Here is a 19167-nt window from a genome sequence, read left to right as displayed (position 1 = left end):
GGGTTTTAAAGCCAAGAGAGTCCACCACAACCTCTTCATCAGACCTCCTTCATGTGAGTGACTTAGATTGCAGCCACTACCTCAGTTTTTGTCTTCTTACCAGCAAAAATGTAGCGCCTGATGCCACAGCCGCCGTCCCTAGGCTTCAGAGTTAACAGTTCTACCGACGAGAATTCCAGCCCGTGCGGAAAGTGCGACAAGAATGGCAAGTTTGGGTCGTACCGGGGATGTTTTCCCCGCCCGCGGGGGCTCCAGGAACGCCTGAGACAATTCCCATACCCGCGCTCCCCACCGGCCCCCGCCCCCGCCCCGCCGCGCTCCGCCCCCGGGGCCGCCCCAGGTACCGGCGGGGGGGCGGCTCCCGCCACGCGAGCAGCGGCCGCGGGACTGCTCGGCTCGGCTCGGCTCGGCTCGGCTCGATTTGCTTCGCTTCGGCTCGTCCCGGCTCGGCTCGGCGCCGTCGCTCCTACGCCGCAGGTAAGAGCCGTGGCCCCTCTGAGGGGGCTCCTCCTGCGCCGTCGGGGCTGCTTCTCCTCGAAGGTGACGGGGAGGGGGCTGGCGGTGTTCCGCGCCTCATGTCCCCATCGGGACCCACAAACGCCTCCTGCCCTCCTTGCACCGAGCGTCGGGGCCGTCCCCGGGCTCTGCGGGACGGTAGCCGGGGCGGGCGGCAGGAGGTGCCCGGCGGGTGAGCGCCGGGTGGGTGCTCCGTGCCCCGAGGTGTGGTGTAACGGGCAGCCCTCGACAGCGGCGGGGCGGAGAGGGCAACAGCAGTTCCATCTCTAAAATAAACATTTCCCAGCAATGAGAGGCGATATATTATTGCTTTATCTCTAAAATACCCTCAGCTCCGTGGTGGGGAGGCGGGAGAGCGGGGCCTTCCCGGCTGTTCTCCAGCTGGTGCGTAACCCGCCCGTTCCCGTCACCCCGGGCAGTGCCCGCCTCGGGGAGGGGGAGCAGGTAACAATAACCCAAGTGCTCGGCGATGGAGCACTGCCGGGAAACTAGGCACCCGCTGTCGTCGTGGCTACTCGGGGCAGGGCAGGGATCCACTGTTGCCGGACTGCACAGCCCACCCAGCTCCCACCGCAGAGCCGCTGCCCGGCCGAACAGGCGGAGGAGCGGACTTGCCCGGACCCACACTGCCCTATAGCCCTGGGCAGCGAGCCCACCGCACAAAGCCAGACGGATCCATCTTCTAATTTAGTTCATAAAAAGTATAAACTCTCTAGTTTGTCCAGTTTATGCTGTACAAAACACATATGGTATATTTTTGCCATCCGTTCTGAGACGACGCATTGGTTTTCCGCGCTGTTTTCTCCGTGCTTGCCAGCAGCCCGGCAGTGTCGTTGACGAGCGCGGTAACATCAGCCTGTGGGACCGCAGCGGGACCGCCAACACCGGCACGAGTGGCTCCACCTTTCTGCCTCCCAAGGTTCTGTCTCCACGCTGTCCTTTCCTTCTTACAAGCAACGACGTGTTGTATGCTTGTGCAGTGCATCAGGTTGATCTGACCTAAATTAAGTGTAACTTCAAACAAACAAACAAAACCTGGGGGTTAATTTTAATCTGAATTTTCCCATGTCCTGAGACAATATAAGACAGGGGTCTCAGAACATGTTTCTATGAAATTCTTTGGTGACAAATCTGGTTTTGACTTCTCCTGCTTTGTTGCTTGCTTATTACTCACCCAGTGCTGCACTCTCAGTTGTGCAAATAACAGTTTGCAGGGCTTCACAGTTACCTGGATTAGCTCTGGGTTCAAGTAACATCCTCTTGTGAATGTTTTTTTTTTCCCTCCAAGGGTAAAAATGTCCCTGGAACTATAATTTTGATCTGTGTGTTTGTAACACTACCCAGATCACTGAAGCACTGGTATTGGGTTATAGAGGGTACAAAATTGAATTCATACACTGCTGTATGGAAGTGTGTAACTAAAAGGCTTTTATTTCCTGTTGTTTGTGCTTACTATCCTGGAGGTGGTTGTATATGCATTTACTGAGACTTCACTGCTTTCAGGACAGTTTTATCAGAACAATTTATAGGATAACTCAGAAGAGAGACAAATAAACCAATATTAAAATCAAGCTTCCTTTGCAATTTTGACAAAATTTTGCTGCCCTCCTGCAGACCCAATATATTTTCAGGTGACAAAGTGAGAAGACTTACTAGCTTTAGGTTTTAATAGCAGTAGTTCTTGTGTGTAGCAAAGAAGTGCGTTCAGTATTTGTTAACATAACGGTGGTTGTCATTGTCATGTAGTGGTCATGTTAGCTGTGTAGTTCAGAGATGGTTTTTCCTACCTTCATCTTCATATGTTTTCATGCAGCTCCAGATTAAAATGTGCAGTCCATAGCATCACAGTTCAGGGTCTTGCATCACACTGGCTGATTGTAGTGCCAGGGAAGGGCTCTCATGTCTACTTTGCACTCCCCAGTATGTCCATGTCTAGTCTCTGTTACTGGTTGGGCTGAAGAAGTAGGGTTTTTTTGAGGCAGTTCTCAATGGCTAATGCTGAGAAATGTCCTGAACTGGTCATTTCAGGTATGCTTTTTGCTGTAAAAATGTATCTTGTGCTTCAGGTTCTGCATATTTAGTGAGCTCCTGGAAATGTGTGCTTAGCATAGTGCAGTAGTGTTTGATATATGACATAAGCAATAAGATTTATGTTTGGAAGTATTAGCTCTTTAAAACATGGGAAGTGTGAGGGTGCTTGTTGTAATCCCAGTTAGCAGGTGGCTTACTTTGCAGCATGGGAGAACATCATAGCACAGAGAAATGAATTAACTTATTCATCACAGATTTTCTGCTTGGAAGAGGAGGATAAAAGGCAGCAAATTAAACTTCTGCACTGCAGAGGCATCCAGAGCTGGCCCGGTCTCTCTGTGATTCTGGTTTGCAGGTGGTTTCTACAAGACAATTCTGGTCTCTGGTCACTTGATTTGGTGAAGACAGCAGCTTGCTTTTACCTATAAGTGAAAGGTTTTAGACCCAGTGATGCAGAAAAGTCTGTAATGGTCTCCTGCTCATTGGTGGAGGGGTGTCTACCTGAGTCTGCATGTGGCCTCCCTCTAGCTCCAGACAGTGTGAGTTCCATCATATACCTGAACTTTCCTTCTCTTCCACCACTGCGGGAGGGCATGGTCACGGCTTTCTCCATGGAGGGCTGTATCCCAGGGCAGAACATGCCCTGCCTTCCAGCTGGGGAAGGATCAGCAGGGACTCACACGTGTCTTGTAGCAGAGCTGGTACAGATTCGTCTTGTGTGTTGCTCTGGGTGCTTTTATGTCACGCTGCTTCAGTGTATTCAGCAGTGGGGTGCTCGGAAGTATTTCTCTATTGCCAGTTCCTTCCTGGAGAAAGAGGCAGAACTGCAAGGCTGGAGATCCAATGAGAAGGGGACTGAATTCCGGAATTCTGTTTTCTCGGCTGTCACTGCAGTGTTTGTGACAGGAAGGAAGGGCTTTGAAGACGGTGAGTTTTGTAACAGCCATCAACTTCGTCAGTGTGCATTGTTCTCCAGGACAGGGCTGGATTTGGTGTCAGCCTCGGCTTGCAGTTCTGTAGACCTAGAAATTGGCTGGCTCCAGGACTCCAAAATTCAACAGAATACTCAGGGAATTGCGGAAATCTCTGCATCTGCTCTTTAGGCCATAGGGAAGATAAAACTCCCCTGTTCCATGCATCCTTTGGGAGAGAGCTGAGCTGGGCTCAGTTAGTGGGGAGATTTACCAGGGGAGATTTTTTTGCTGTTAAATACTTTTCTCTGTATTTTCTGGAGTAGTGTGCTTGCAAACAGGCACGAAACCATGTGATAGTAAGAGAGTGGCAAATACTTAGTGCTCATAGAAGAGAGTAGACAAGTGGAAACTTCTGTTTCTTTAAATTTTTTTTTTGGTCATTGTAGTATTAAAGTGACTAATTCCTCCTTTCTGAGAATTTTATCCTGGCTCTAAAATGGACTTTGAGGATGTTGAATGTCATGCAGGAAATGGGAGAGGCATGGCTTGATGTTTGACTCGAGGAAATCTTTCTAACAACAGTCACAGCCTGCTGTTGAACCAAATGTAGTCGTGTAGTTGTATGGTAAAAAAGTGATATCTGCTGGTTCTTGACTCCTGTTCCACACCCAGCAAATTCTTAAAAACCTTTTTAAAGCTCTTTTTAAAGCCTGTGTTCCCAAATCTAAATGACTAATGATAATAAATAACCACTGACATTGCTTAGAGGTTTTTATCCTTTAGTTGTCATGAGTATATTGAACTTTTTTGTAGCATGTAAATTCCAGAACAGATCCACTACAAGCGTCTTCTTGTAAAGACATCTGGACTCATTAATAAATGAATTTTATTAAAGATGAAGCACTCAAGATGAAGAGCTCACATTTTTAAAGTAATAACCATAGACTTTCTGTGTAGAGAATTGAACTGTTTTTGTTCTAGATCTGTCAACTGAGTGGCATTTAAATGATAACCCAAAGTCAAGTTCTGGACAGTACTGAGTGAGCCAGAGGCTGTCACAGGGAGCAGCTGTTGCAGAGGGCAGGGCTGTGTGAGCAGGAGGAAATGTAACTGATACCGAAAAATGTGCAATACTTTGGGCAAGACTGAGCTGCTGTCATGTTGCCAAGTGAGATGATTGTCAATTGTGTGGATCCTGAGAAAGGATTTGTCTTTGATCCAAATTCTAGCCCGGAGTAGGTGGCTGCAGCCTGTTATTTACATAAGGTCCGAGTTTGCCCACATGTTTTGGCAGTCCCCACAAGGCGAGATAATGTAAGTCAGGGTGATAAACGGTGCTGTACCCCGGCTTACTGGAGAGGAAATGTACCAGACACAGACTTGGCCTTTAGATTGTCTTAGCCATGAAAAAGACAACTATATTCTGTTACGTTTTTCTGCTCTAAATCTGGAATAATTGCTACTTTAAGGCAGTTATTTTTGTGTGGATGTGCTGTAAGTTGCTGATGTTTCCATGTCCTATTGAAGTTGCCCTTACAGCAAGGTAGAGTTTGATCCAGGCTTTGTGCAAAACCCCTGTGTGTACAGAGGTATTTCAGCTGCTTCTTGGTTCCATTTGCTTTGCTGCCTTTCTGCAGGAAATGTGTAATGGATCCTATCTAAGGTTTTCCATCCACTTGGGAGATTTATGTGGAACTTTAATTTTAGATTGGTAAACATAATCTACCTTTATTAAATTTTAAACTGATGGCTTCGAATATTTGCTGTTATCTTAATATCTGTCACTAACTCAAGCACTGTTTCTGTTCTCTTTATACACTACAGGACTTTCCTCTTTACCTTCAGTGGAGGAAGCTCAGACCTTACACAGCACTGTGTTCCCAGCCTAACCTGCCTGCCCATTATTCTCTTACCTAATGTTCTTATTATCCATCTTTATCATAATCATTGTAATCCTTTTGCTTCTACATCACAGGTTCAACAGTGTGACCACTCTCTTGGTTCATATACTCACAGCAAAGCCTTCATCTCTCATGGATTATAGATCTAAATTGGTAACTATCGCTTGCTTGCAATGTTTATTAGCAGTTATTAATTGCTCATACTCTGTTTTCTGCTTCTGATAAATCTCTCTTGTAGAACAGCATTTGTGTAAGACTCTCTAAGGTCACGGCCTTATTTCCTTTATGAGCTTTATTCTTAGGACAGCAGACATTGGCTGTAAAAAAAATTCCATTGCTTGATAGAAATCTGGTTCAGAATTGAACTTAATTTCTGAAAAAGAAAACAGAAAGTATTTCTTTCCCAATGACAGAGCGCATAAAGGAGTGAGTTATAATAGAAAATTGACATAGATGTGTAATTTGTGAACTAGAATATTTTTCACTTAGATGCACTTTTTAAGACTTTTTGGGGAAAAAATACACAAGGTATTAATGCTTTTGAGAAGAAGTTATATTGCATATTAGTAACACCTCTCCATGGATTACTGTAGATGTACAGAGGAGTGGTTTCACCCCATCTTCTCATCTGCCTAATTAAAGAAATGTGTGTTAGTGGATGATGATGAAACAGGTAAAAGTCACAGTTAAATTTAAATTGTTACTGGTCCTAAATAACACAAGACATATGTAGGAAATCCCAGTTTGGGCTTTAAAAATGAAGCATATTAAAAGATGTTTTTATTGCTAGAACTGCCCAGAAGTTGTAATACAGAGAATACACAGGTTCATAACAAGTTGAATTTGCATATGTGTCTTAAGGTATAGTTTGAAGTATAAGTTACATCAGTGTGACCACGTTTCATAGTTAACTGGGGTGTCTGACAGCAGAAAAGGAGACTCTTTTCCAAATTCAGATTTCTTTCTCACATTGTTGTGAGAGACGTGTCTGATGTGGAGACAGCATGTCTGTGAACACACCCATGTGTTTGCTAATAAAGAGACATGTAAACTTCAAGGTAATGACTGGATTTCTTGTTTCTTGTCTGTGAGAGGATAAAGAAGAACAGCCCTCCATTAGTTTGTAGTCAAAACCATAAGGGCTGGTGACACTAAAAGTCAACCTTTTTTTTTTTGGCAATAAATGTATGGTGAGATGCATCAGTTGATTTCTAGCCGACACTTTAAACTTTTACTGAGGTTGGCTGTAGGCAGTAAATATTGCAGAGCAGGGGTTACAGTGACCACTTTCAATGATTCCTAAGAGCAGGAACACTTTGATGTTTTGTCTTGCGCTAGAAACCAGTTTGAGTGTTCATCATGATGCTGGTCACAAATTGAGGAGCACAGCTGTGCGGATCCATCTATATGACGCATTTCAGTGAGCACTAAAAGCAGCAAAGGCTGGTTTCCCATGGAGGTGTCTTAGGGCAATAGGCTTTTTTCTTTAAACTTCATTATACCAAAATAGAAACTAAAGGCAGGAGAGCCACCTTGACCGAGGAATATATTCTTTGGTGCCTAATAAGCTCTGATTAAGATTTTATTGCTTTAGAGCATTTGCAGCATCCTGCTCTAATGTAGTTTCTTTGTCTAATAAAAGATGAGCTCACACTGCAGGCTTTTTCCTCAATAGGGAAATAATAAGGTATCTCAGAGCTACAAAACTGCCTATTCCCACAAAACTAGTTGGAAGTGGCTGTGTTTGAGACCTTGCTCCCATTGCTAATGCACACGGGGAAAAAGATTGTCAATATTAGTATGCTCTTAGCTACAAAGAAGTGGGCTACCCAGGCAAAGAGCTAAATCATGCAAGGTCTCACACTGAAGTGTTCTCAAGGACGATCTGATTGACAGCTTTCCCCTCTCCTGTATAACGCGTTTTATGTACTGTAGCTAAATCTATCCTGCATAGGTATTTTATTGGAGATTATTCCAAGATGGTCAAAATGGAAACAGTCACGAGCCTCTCCTTTGCCCTCTGTGTGCCAGTTGTATTTGACCTGGTCTCCTGTAACAGAACTCTCCTTGGGCTGTGTGTTTGTATGAAACAGCAGAGATGCTGCTCTGTTTGGAGTCATCCTAAAAGAGCATCTGTGTCTGTGTGCCCAGGGAGCAGGGGTTGCACTGCCAGCTAAATGGCCTTGCACCAAGGAGGGAGGACAGTCCCCTGGGAACAATGGCTGTGGGAGCCTTCGGGTGATTTGGACGGGAACTGCCCGACCTCAGCTTGTTGTCTCCATTCCTCTCTGCTGCAGAATGTCCTCCAGGTGCAGAGGGCCTGCAGGAGATGTGATTTCATGGACCTTTCAGTAGCATAGCAACTGCCACCACTTCCCAGTGCTCTGTCTCCTCTGCTTGGCTCCCTCAGCTGTGCGGGATAAGGAACTGAACCATCTTTACAAACAGCCCTGCAAAACAGGAGAAGCTGTAGGAGGATTTATTTTTAACTGGGATCTCTCTGTTCTCTGAACCAGCTCTCTGCAGGGTCCTCAAGGCTGACATGACTGGGGAGTGCTTGGAGCAGGACCTGAGACAACAGGTGGGGAAGAGAAAGGGAGGGGAGGAGAACCAGGAGAAAGGTCTGCAGTTTCCTGGCTTTGGGATTTAAGTGCAAGTTCAGGGGCAGCCCTGTGAACACTTCCAACCCAAGTGCTGGTGGAGCACAGCTTCAGTAATTATCTGCTGTCAGAGGGATAATCAGAAATTTTATAAAGTCCTTTCAGTTTCACTCTATTCACTAAAGGGGAAAGGGAAAAGTCAAATTTAAGCAAGGGGATGGAGTTTTCTTTAAAATTTTTGTGCTCTGACTACCTCTGGTGATTCAAGGCGCTGACCTGCAGCATCTTCAGCCAGCACAGAGGCCAGCAAGGGTTGTGCTTCTATGACAACAGCCCCACGTTCTGGGCAAGTATCATTTGATCTTATTCTCTGTGTTGTGCTTCTAACAAAGCTGCTCGAGCTGGCCACATTCTGTAATTGCTTTTTCAGCTGAGATCTGAAAGTCACATTTGTAGCCAGGTACAATTCTGATTAGAGCAATCTAGGAGGGTTAATAGAGGCAGCAGTGCTTCAGTTAAAATACCAGCTTGGAGTGTGTGGATGAATTCTGGGAAGGCAGGGGTAGAAAGAAGATACTGATTCCTGTATGATTAGTGGAATACATCTTTGTTAAAGGTCTGCGTCTGAATCTTTAAAAGACCAGGCTTCAAGTGATGAGGGTTTCTCACTATTTCAAGCCTGTGTGAATAGAATGGAGAAGCAGAGATTTAATTTTTTTTTCTTCTTGAGCAAGTGCACAAGTGTTCTCAATGGCATTTGTGGAGATTATAATGTGTATGGGGAAGATAAATTACTCAAATAGAATTTTCTGTCGTCCAGTGTAGTGATGGTGCAAATCAATTACCTGATTCATAATTTTGGCAGCTGAGCCAAAGCAAGATTTCTAAGGCTAAGGAGGCAGTGAGTGCATTGGCCTGAGTGTGTCAACAGAAGTTAGTCAGATGTTGAATTCTTTGTTTTAGAAATTCCTGCTATGAACCACAACACATGGGTAGAAGAACTGTTTTCTGATACACTAATGAGAAGAAAATTTGTTCTTGTGTTTTCTTGAGTGCTTGCAAATGACTGTGGAGTCTGACTGAAGAGCAGCTGAAGTTCAGAAGAGAGTGTATCAGAATTGTGCTGTATCCTACAGAGAAATACAGAAAGATTTTACTGCATTTGGTGCAGCTGCTCACTATTGAGCTACTGATGAATTTCTTCAGGAACTGCCCTTGTGAATGCAATCACATTTTGTGAACAAAATGTCTGCTGCACCAACCCTTCTCCGTGTGAGAAAGTTGCATATGTTTAATCAGAGATAAACTGTCATGCTTAGTGTACTGAAGTTTAAACTGGGTTGCTTTTGGTTTGTTTCCCCCCTGCTGGGAATTTAAGTTAAATTGTCATCCCTATTTAAACTGCCTTGGGACATCATTTTTGTTTATAGTTGTGAATTTTGAGCTATTTGTTTTGGTTTTGTTTGGGTTTGTGGGGTGTTGTTGTTGCTGGTTTTCTTCAGTGTATGGGTGAAGTCCTGTGTGCAGGTGAGACTTGCTAAGAAGGGAAGTATTTGGGCATGTGCTGAGAGTAGGCATTGGAGGGAGTTTTGTTCCCGAAGGTGCCTATGAACTTGAGTTGAGGAGAAAATTAACTTACTTCTGTGGATGCTGGGTGAAGGAGAGACTTCTGTCACAGCTCAGTGCCTTCTGATTCTGCACACGAGTAGCCCAGGCCCTGGTTTGGATGAATAGCTGCAAGTTAGACCTGTGCTGTCATTGCTCCAGTTTGCCAACCCTGTCACTGGTTATAAGGAGCCAGGACCTTCGCTTATTTGATGTGTGGTAGTTTCAAACAGCATGAGAGATTAAAAGTGTGGTATATCTGTTAAAAGGTAAAGTTTCTTTTTCCTTCTCTTTAGTAATTTGGTCTGCGTAGTTGTGTTCTGTACAGAGATGAAGAGTCAGAGCCTTGCCTCCTCCCACCAAGTGTCTGAGCTGCACACATTGCAACAGCCAGGGCTGCTCATGGCCCTTGATAATTCATATTCTCCTGTTGGTTTTTTTTGTTTCTCAATCTAAAAGGGATCATTTATCCATTCCAAATGCTGCCTGCACGCCCACCGAGCTCTCACATTTTTATACAGTGCTGTTTATTCCAATTGGAGTCTTGAGAGTAGATAGGTATTGGATGGATTCAAAGTTTCCAGCTGAAATTCCTGTTTTTTCATCTTTTCCATTGCCTTTTCTTTTTCTTCTGTAAATGTTGAGGATGGAACTTTTCTAAGGATAAAATGGTGGTGATGCATGCACTAGAAGCGTGAAAGCAGTTATTTAGGCTTATTTACCTTGGAGGCTGCTTGATGAGTTGCATGGTTGGATGCACTGTCAAAGACTTTAATTCTTGGTTGCAGTTTATTGGAGCAACAGAAGTGGCACCCTGCCACTGGAGTAAAGAATGCTGTTTCCCCATGAGTATTTGAACAGTCTGCAATAGCCATCTGTTATTCTGTTAAACACAAAGCAGTGCAACAGGTGTATTTCTTGGGTTTGGAAATCTTACCAGCATGAGTGAACAATAAACATTTAAAGCCAGGATTTAAAAGAAGATTTCAAAGTGTGCTCCTCTTTATTCAGCAGATATAGGGATTATGACATTAGAAAGTAGAGAGATAACTTAAACATATGGTACACAGTTAAGGAAAACAAATGCTGAACTGCTCTTAAATCTGACTTTTTCCGTGTTTGTCATTTTCTTAGATGGCTTCAGTAACAGATGCCAGGTTCAGGCAGAAAGATACTTCAGACCAAAATTTTGATTACATGTTCAAGCTCCTGATCATTGGCAACAGCAGCGTGGGTAAAACATCCTTCCTCTTCAGATACGCCGATGACACCTTCACGCCAGCCTTTGTGAGTACAGTGGGAATTGACTTCAAGGTGAAAACAGTTTACAGGAATGACAAGAGGGTAAAGCTGCAGATTTGGGTAAGTGCCAACATTTTCAAAAATGCTTTAGATTAATCCTAGCAAAGGTATGACGGTAAAAAATAGCTTGTTTGGAGGTGGATTTTTTGATTGATGTAGATTTTGACTGCACAGAAGTTCTATATGGCTCACCTTTGTGTCCCTGCAGTAAACTGAGTGAGTTCTCTTTGTGTTACTGTTTTGCTCAGCTGATGAGGGTCCTGATGTGGTCTAAGCAGCTGCTCTACATTTGAGTGAGCTCTATGCACAACTCACACTATCATTTTATGTTCTCTTTATAAGATACTTTATTTTCCTGTAACTCATGTACCTCCTCAGCGGCCCATTTCTACCCAATTTCTGCCCCATCTAAGTCTTCTAATTGATCTACATACACTTGTTTTATAATTACTCTTTAATAATTGCATCTAAATGTAAAATTACAGTAATCACATCTGGGTTTTTTATTTACTGTGGTGATCTTGAATAGTGATAATCTAAAATGAGGTGCTTTTTTTTGTACTACAGCTACATGATTCATTTTATTTCTGTGTTGCTGGGTACAAGGTACAACAAATTATTTAATAAAAGATCTTTTTCGTGTTGTAAAATCCTGACATTGAAACTAAGGTAGGTCACCTGACATGAAACTGATTTAATTGAGGGTTTTGGCAATAAAAATGTTTTTACTTCAGGCTCTATAAGCAACTAAAGGTGATTTCCATTTAGTTGGTCTTTCTGAATTTTGGAACGTGAAATTTTCTAAGAAGTTGCATAAAAGCAAGATGAAAAACACCAGAAAATATTAGGGTTTTTTTCAAAGATGCTGTGATTAAAGTGAATTAAGCAATAATCTTAATTAAATCTGTTAGAGGGCTTTGGGGCAAAAAGGGCTTCAATAACCTTAAACTTCTTATGAAAAGAGATGTCAGGTGGATTCCTCAGAGGGTGCTATCTACAGGACCTGGAATATTGGAGTTACCAACAACACTGTTGATTTAACAGTTAATTTTAATAAAAGGTACTCCTAAGTTTTGGACAGTTTCCAGAGTAATTTGTGCTCTTCTCTTCTCTCTTTTTGCATGGCTCCCTGACATGAGTCATGATTCAAGGACATTAACAAAAATACTGTGTACCTCTATCAAAACCACAGTATTTGAACGTGTGTGTCTCCTGCCTGTCCTGGGATTGTATTTGTAATTACAATGTGTTCTCCAGGGTACATGTAATAATAGTGGGGTCCACTAGCATACTAAAACTGTGGGTTCCTTTGTGTAGGAAGGAAGAGTTTCATACCAACCTCTCTTCCAATTGCTTTTTAAAATTATTTACAGCTGCCGTTGGGTTTCTGAGAGTGTGAGACTCTGTGGCTCTATTGAACTCTGCTCTGACTTAAAATTTTCCAGTTATGTTGACATTTTTTAAAATTACGCTCCCCTTAAGCTTGGCATTAAGCCTTATCTGAATCAGGTTTAATGTGAAACTAAGTGAAGAAGGAGAAGGTACAAGTGTTTGACTTAACCACTTCAAATGTTTTTCTAAAATCCAGAGAAAAGCACTTCTAGGAACCTCTGATGTTCTCTTCTCCACAGACTCAGGGTTTTTCAGTTCAGGGGTGCTTGTGGAGTTCTGAAGTGAGCACAGCTGTGGCAGACGGGAGGTGCTCAAGGGCTGTGCCAAATAACCTTGTTCTGTGTTCTGCAAATCTCAAGGTGAGAGGGAAGTTATTACTGCTGTGCTGTGATCCAGAGAGATCTGTGATCAGTGGGACTTTCTTTACATTGCCTGTTGCCTGTGTTGAACAGAAGAACAGGATATTTGGGTGCAGGACCCCAGCTGCAAAGAGTTCCTTGTGTTGTCTTAAAGCTCAGAAAAATCCACACTGCTTCAAGGGCCGAGCAGCTGCATGTAAAGACTGACAGCTGTGTCAGTAAATGTCTCTCTGGCCTGACTCATGGTTTTGTTTCTCCAGCCGAAGTTGATGAGCATTTTAAAGCCAGAGATCTTGCATTTGTGTTTGTGCTGAGTTTGAGGATGTCTGTATTTTGTGAATCAGGATTTGACAAGCTGTCACATGGAACGATCAGAAGAGAGTGCTCCTCTGTTTGATTTTTGGTGTCATTAGTGGGCCTCTTGCTTTGTTGACATTAACGCCTCAATCACCCAAATTGATATTTTAATAATCAGTTGTGCTTGTGACTAGGCAGTCTGGGAAACAATCTGCTTTGAAAAGACTTGAAAGGAATATCTCTTTAGCTTGAGAGGAATGGGACATAGCAAATGTATTAATGATGTTTTTAAGGTAGATTGACAGAACTGCTGTTGCATATGGAAACAGTAAAATGGCCCAGAGAGGGTTTTATGAAATAATGTTTTGTAGGCTTTTTTCCCCCTTTCTTTAAAGAACTCCAAGATCAGTTCTCTGTGTTTCAATTTCAAATATTTTCTGTCTTGTTTAGGAATGGTGGTGTTGTGTTAATAGAATAAATTAACTTTATTGAGAACATTAATTTTGTAGTTGGATGAGGCTTAGTTATTTGGTATCTAATTAAAAACATTATTTGCATAAATGTATTCATATATCATATAGATATTTACATATCTACATAAATGCAATTCTTGGATTAGATTTTTTTATGCCACTGCCATCTGTAATAATACTTTCATATAAAGCATCTTCCTTACGATTGGTTTGTGAGGAGCCAATTTAATAATATCTCTCTGCATTTCTTGACCAACAGTTTTGTATTCCCAGAGTTGCTAATTACTGTTTACTGGAGGAAAGCTATTATATTTTCAGCTAGGTATGGTTTTTGTTACAAATAAATCTCAAAGGTAACATTATTATATTCCTACCAAATGCAAACCGTTAATACTTAAGGCAGGGTTCAGGTTGCCTAGCAGCTAGAGAGGGCCACTTTGTCCAGATCCAGATGGAAGCAGGGTGAATGAATAAAAGTGATTTCAGTTTTAGGTAAGAGCAAGGGAAGATTTCTTTTTCTCCCTTCTGTGCATTTGTGTGTCTATTGCTGGTAAGGAATAATGGTGGTGAAAATGACAGCAGAACTCCTGAGCAATGTGACGTCGAGGGGAGCTGCTGAGGGGCAGCCTCTGGCCCTTTGTGCTGGCCCAGTCTGTTCATTACATGAACTCTTTGCACAGTCACATAAATTAACTGATGGAAAATCATTGGCAGGGTTTGGCCCCAAACACTTGCACACTACCCAGTACATACTTTGTGTGAGGAATTTGATTATATTTCCATTATACTTTCGTCCAGCACCCTATACAAGGGACTCTAATTTCTGTTGCATGTACCATACATAACACACAAACATTGATGTGATTAATAATGAACATAACTAAATGCAGGGTTTGGCAGCTGATGTTACAGTTGAAACTACTTTCAACTCCCCTTGTAAAAAGCAAATAGGGATTAAATTTAACTTCAGGTTAAAAGGCAGAAAGACTGTGATGTTCAGACAGAGGCAGCATATTTAGACTGAAGTATGATTTTTCTTTTAAGGAGCTGTTTATCAGAATTAAACTACTAGGATGAAGGTTTTTCCTTCTCATTAACAGAAATGTCTCCATGGCTTAACTGCTGAAACCTGTTGGGGTATGAGATTAGCTATATTGGATGTCTGAAACACGTGTTACAGCTCTCAGGCACGGCTGGGGAGAGGGTAGGAAGCAACATTGCTCTGTGTTTTTTGGATCTTTAAAAATGGAAATATGACAACTGCTAATTATATTGAGTGTCAGTTACCACTACAAAACAGAAAAGTGTAAACCAAAATAACCCCCTTGCTGTGTAGCCGTCCAGAAGGCAAATACACAGTGTTTTTAAAAGCTTTTTGTATCAGGCATTGCCTGGATGACAGGATGATCTTGACCAGCTTGTCTCTTAGGGAAGGGATTCAAAGAAGTAACACTGGCAGCTGAGTTCTTTTTTTATTTTTTAAATTTTTTTTTTTATTATTATTTACAGGAGGTAAAATTAGAACACCATCATATTTGATTGTAAATTTTAATGCTAATTGCACCCTTAACCAAAAGCTAATTATGCATTTCAGATGAGAGAATCATCTATTCCCAAGGCATCCCCTTCCTGTCATGGTTTTGCTAAGTTCCTTTCAAACACTGACTTCAGGCTTGAATGCTTGCACAAAAGTTGTTTCTAAAAAAAGAGCTAATAAGGTTCAGTAATTTAATGTATATATGTGATAGTGATTGGTGTCTCTAAAACGCTAATGGGCCTGATTCTACTTTTATAGACTCACAGTTGTGAAATCCTCTGGTTTGCTGTTTAGATGAAGAACTAAAATGGAGAAATTCATGATAGTGAAAAGAACAGGTTGATCCTTGTAATTTGCAGCATTAAGGACTTATTGAGTCCCAGGAATGAAAATCATTGTGGGTGAGTAGATGTAAAGCACTGCTTCTCATGCTAAAATACAATGCAGAATATTTGACTGGAGAAGAGATGCAATAACAGTGTCTGTAATTCAATTCCAAGGTCTTGGTTATATCTCAAGTAATAATACTTCTGCTTTGAGTAGAACTTGGTGCTCATGCCACTCTGAATGGGCTTTAAGATTAGGGTTGCAAGGGTGATACAAAGGAGAGAAATAAAATCTTGACAAATAAGACCCTGAGTGGTTAGTTATCCCACTCACTATTGAATTTATTGAACAGCCTAAGCTTGCTGAGCAGGGCATTGCTGTGTTTGCAGTTAAACAGTTGACATGGAGGGTTTATTTCTGTTTATAGTTAATCACCTCAATCCCATTGTTATCTCATTATAACTCTGCATTACAGTGAAGGCCAAATTCAACTTCAGTCTAAGCTGATACCACTGGAGTTATCCCTGCTGACAATATTGGATTTGCTTTCACTGCAGGTGTAGTATCTCTTTTTGTGCTCCATCTTTGCAGAGCTACTGGGCCCTTGGAGGCCTTGTTTTGTCATTTCAGTGAAATGAAACATGCTGGGTTCAGAGGTGCCAGGCTGTATCCAGGGGCTGTGTCGAGTGTGTGCGTTAGCTGATAAAGAGTTGTTGGTAGTGCAAAGGTTTGGACCTTTCCTGCAGAAAAAATGGACCAATGTTGAATGTTTGTCAAGTAGAGGAAAAGCTGTATGTGGGAAATTTCAAGGGAAATTATTCCGTTGATGTAGTGAGGCAGTTAAGCTTTGAGAGGACAAGTGAGTTGCTGGCCTCGTGCTGTTTTGCATTTAATGCTTTTTTACCAGAAATTCGGAGTAGATATTTTGTAGTCACTTCTCATAAGGTCTTTAGACTCATGTGCCTCGAAACCTTTTCCTGTTGTCATTTTCTTAGCAGAATCACTCTTATTATGATTTTCTTTCACAATGTTATCTTCTGCATAATGACGGAGTATATTCTATATTTAAATATGCTTGGTTGCACTGTGATCAGTTATGAGATAAGACAGTGGGTGGAATTTATGAGTTCTCATAGTGTTTGTCTCAAGTGAGCACGTACTTAAACTGTGTCACATTTGGTCAAATGAGAAAATATAACTACTGTGCTTACTCGCATTTATAACTTTCATGCATTGTGTTGTCTTCTGCAGTGTCATGTTTATGCAACACTTGAGTATCTGAGTGGCTGATTTTAGAACTAAAAAAAGGAATCCAAGCCCCCCAAAGTGTTTTTCAGATGTGAGAAATTGTACCCTATAGCACAACTGGAGTACTGGAGCAGGAATTTAGCAGTGTGAACTTTGTGATTTATTTTCTGTTGTCCAGCTGTTCAACATCATCCTGATTCATTAAACAGCATGAACTGAGCTCCCAGAGATAAGCACCGATTTTCTGTATGCTGTTGCAGTGGAGGCATTGGACTCTGCAGACAGAAGGAAACACTGGTGAGAAGTACCAGAAACTGGACAAAAAAGCAGCACATTCCTGCAGCGTGGAGAGCTGGGAGGCCTATGGTTTGCTGGTTAGGTTCTCCCATCTCCAGAACAACAATGTTTACCAGGAGACGCTGGTCTCAACCCAGATTTCTGGTGAGCTGTTCTGGCTGCCCAGAAAATACTAATGAGAGTGACAAAGTAGGAAACATAAATCCTGTTTGGGTGAGATGTATCTTCCAATAGCAGCTTAGCACCTTGCATTTTATGGCCAGGGGCCACTGCAACCCAAAAGTGTACCCTAAGCATCCCAGTGCATCATCCTCTGCTTCTGCCACAGTCTGGGTTTGCAGCATTGCTAAGGTCTTCCTCCATCCAAATGGAGCTGCCAGTCCCAAGTGTCTTGCTCAGCTCACACATGGCATCCTGTGCTTCTGTTGGGCATGTGCATCTTGTTTGAAAATTCCTCCAGTATTGCCAGTTCTGCTTTGCATCCATTTCTGTGCTAATCAGATACTCATTGCTTTGCTACTAATTTGTGTTAGAAACTAAAACACGAAGTGGCAGGAGTGTTTGAAACCAGGGAGGAGCAGGTGTAAGTGCAGCAGATAAACACACTGTGTTATGAGCTGCTGTGCTTCATTAACTGAAGTACCTTCATGTGATATATGACTCAAGTGATTAAACTTTGTGTAGTACTCAAAGAAGGCTTGATGGTGGTATTTTCTCAGCCAGATTCTGGCTGGTTTGTTGCTCTGACAAACCGATCCAGACATCTGCAGCAGTGCTAGAGGGTGAAGTCCTGGTGAGAGAGTGGCGTGTGTGGATCCCTGTGTGCACATATGCTACCAGGTTTTACTGTGCCTCTGCTTTCCTTGTAGCCAGAGCAATAAAACAGAACATACAGGGGATCTGTGCATAGGATGTTTATGAGGCAGAACACTCACCCTACTGCTGGTTTTGCTTTTGCATGTGCTTATTCAAAGATTCACCTGCTGCTTCCCCTGTGTGGGTCCCTCAGTCGACACTGATGCTGTGGCAGTTGTGAAGTTGCTGTGTGTTCCAGTGCCATGGTAACTGCATCCCGCTCTGCTGGCTGCCAGCGGGCACCGAGCCTGCCCAGTTGTGAAAGGAAGCAAGTGCTCCGAGTGCCGAATTGTGGTAGACTGGCATGAGTCAGCTTTGATAAGTCCATGTGAAGTCCTTTACCAAGGACTGCAAGTCTCTTCTTTTTTTTGAGGGAAGAAAGAGAAATAACTCCCATCAAATGTGTTTTGGATTTTTTTTTAAACTCTAAAAGGCTAAAAAATGTGTTTCCATTGGAATTACCACCAAGTGCTAAATTGCTTTCTTGCTCTGCAGTTTAACCTCATGCTGTACACATTTCTGTAAGGCTGTGCCACTTTTCCCATCATTTTCTCTTGTCTCTGTGTTGTGCACCCTGGCTTGCTCTTGGAGAGGTCAGAGAGTACTTTTGTAAGCACTTTTGCACTAACTGCAAGGAGAGTTCTTGCAGAGTACTCTCATAACAACATTTGAAATCACGGAGTTGTGCCTAAGAGTGAGCAAGTAGAGCTGGGGAAAAGAGAGGAAGTCTTGTTTGCTTTTTGGAGACGAAATACTGACTGTGATAAAGCACACAGGTGCATCAATGAATTACATGGAATAATAACACTGAAAATTTACAGCCAAGCAAGGGTAATTAAGGAATGCATTTTTCAAGTCTTTCTTATATGAGAGTGGAATGATGGACTATAACCTTTACGGTTTTCTTACCCTCCCTTGGCCCTTGCTGGGTTGCAGAACCACCAGCACTGTGAGGGCTGGTACCTAGTGCAGTGTAGTGAGACACAGAGGGGAGGTTGTCTGAAAGAAGGGAGGTTGTGCTCAGTGCAGCATGATGGGGGCTTGCAGCAAGCCTGGCTTAGCTAAAGCACAGCTCCAGGCTGACTCTGCTGTGCCCCCTCCACCTCTGGAGTTCTGCCTCTGGCAGGTGAGAGCCTGTGCAGGCAACTCCACTGTGCAGTGCTGATATGTCCCAAAGGGAGCAACAGTGTGCAGTGAAAACTGGGGCGAAACTTGTGTAAAATCAAAGCAGGACCATGAAAAGAAAAACCCCAGTGCCCTTAATGATTGCATTAATTACAGTGGAAAGCATCACCCCAAAGAGCAGTGCTATAAACCCTGGCTTGCAGTAAGGAATGGCCTGGAGCAGCAATCCCAGGAAGGCTTGAGAGGTGGAATTGCTGTCACAGAAATGTTGCCCTGTGTGAACCCCAGGTGGATTCCAGCATTCCTGGGAGATGGTTGGTATCTGGACTTCCTGAGATGTGGAAGGGGTATGCATTTGGCAAAGCTCTTCAGCCTGTTTTTGTACACC

General features: G+C 42.8%; 1 protein-coding gene across 5 annotated transcripts in view; it reads left to right on the top strand.

The window, feature by feature from the left end:
- Nucleotides 1-364: 364 nt before the first annotated feature.
- Nucleotides 365-19167, top strand: part of RAB3B (RAB3B, member RAS oncogene family) — a 51014-nt gene continuing 32211 nt past the window's right edge. The window contains exons 1-4 of one of the 5 annotated variants that reach the window (XM_048313641.1): nt 365-477; nt 5437-5515; nt 10702-10929; nt 12501-12620. In XM_048313641.1, the coding sequence (XP_048169598.1) occupies nt 5495-5515; nt 10702-10929; nt 12501-12620 (369 nt within the window). In that variant the 5' untranslated portion in view covers nt 365-477; nt 5437-5494. Of the gene's footprint in view, nt 478-1336; nt 1436-3127; nt 3475-5436; nt 5516-10701; nt 10930-12500; nt 12621-19167 lie in introns of those variants that run through there. The other 4 variants (XM_048313642.1, XM_048313639.1, XM_048313643.1 and 1 more) reach the window with 4 other exon arrangements.

The sequence above is a fragment of the Corvus hawaiiensis genome, chromosome 9 (assembly GCF_020740725.1).
Source record: "Corvus hawaiiensis isolate bCorHaw1 chromosome 9, bCorHaw1.pri.cur, whole genome shotgun sequence".
NCBI classification, from domain to species: Eukaryota; Metazoa; Chordata; class Aves; order Passeriformes; family Corvidae; genus Corvus; species Corvus hawaiiensis.
The sequence above is the reverse complement of the archived record's forward strand: the minus strand, read 5'-3'. Positions and strand labels throughout refer to the sequence as shown.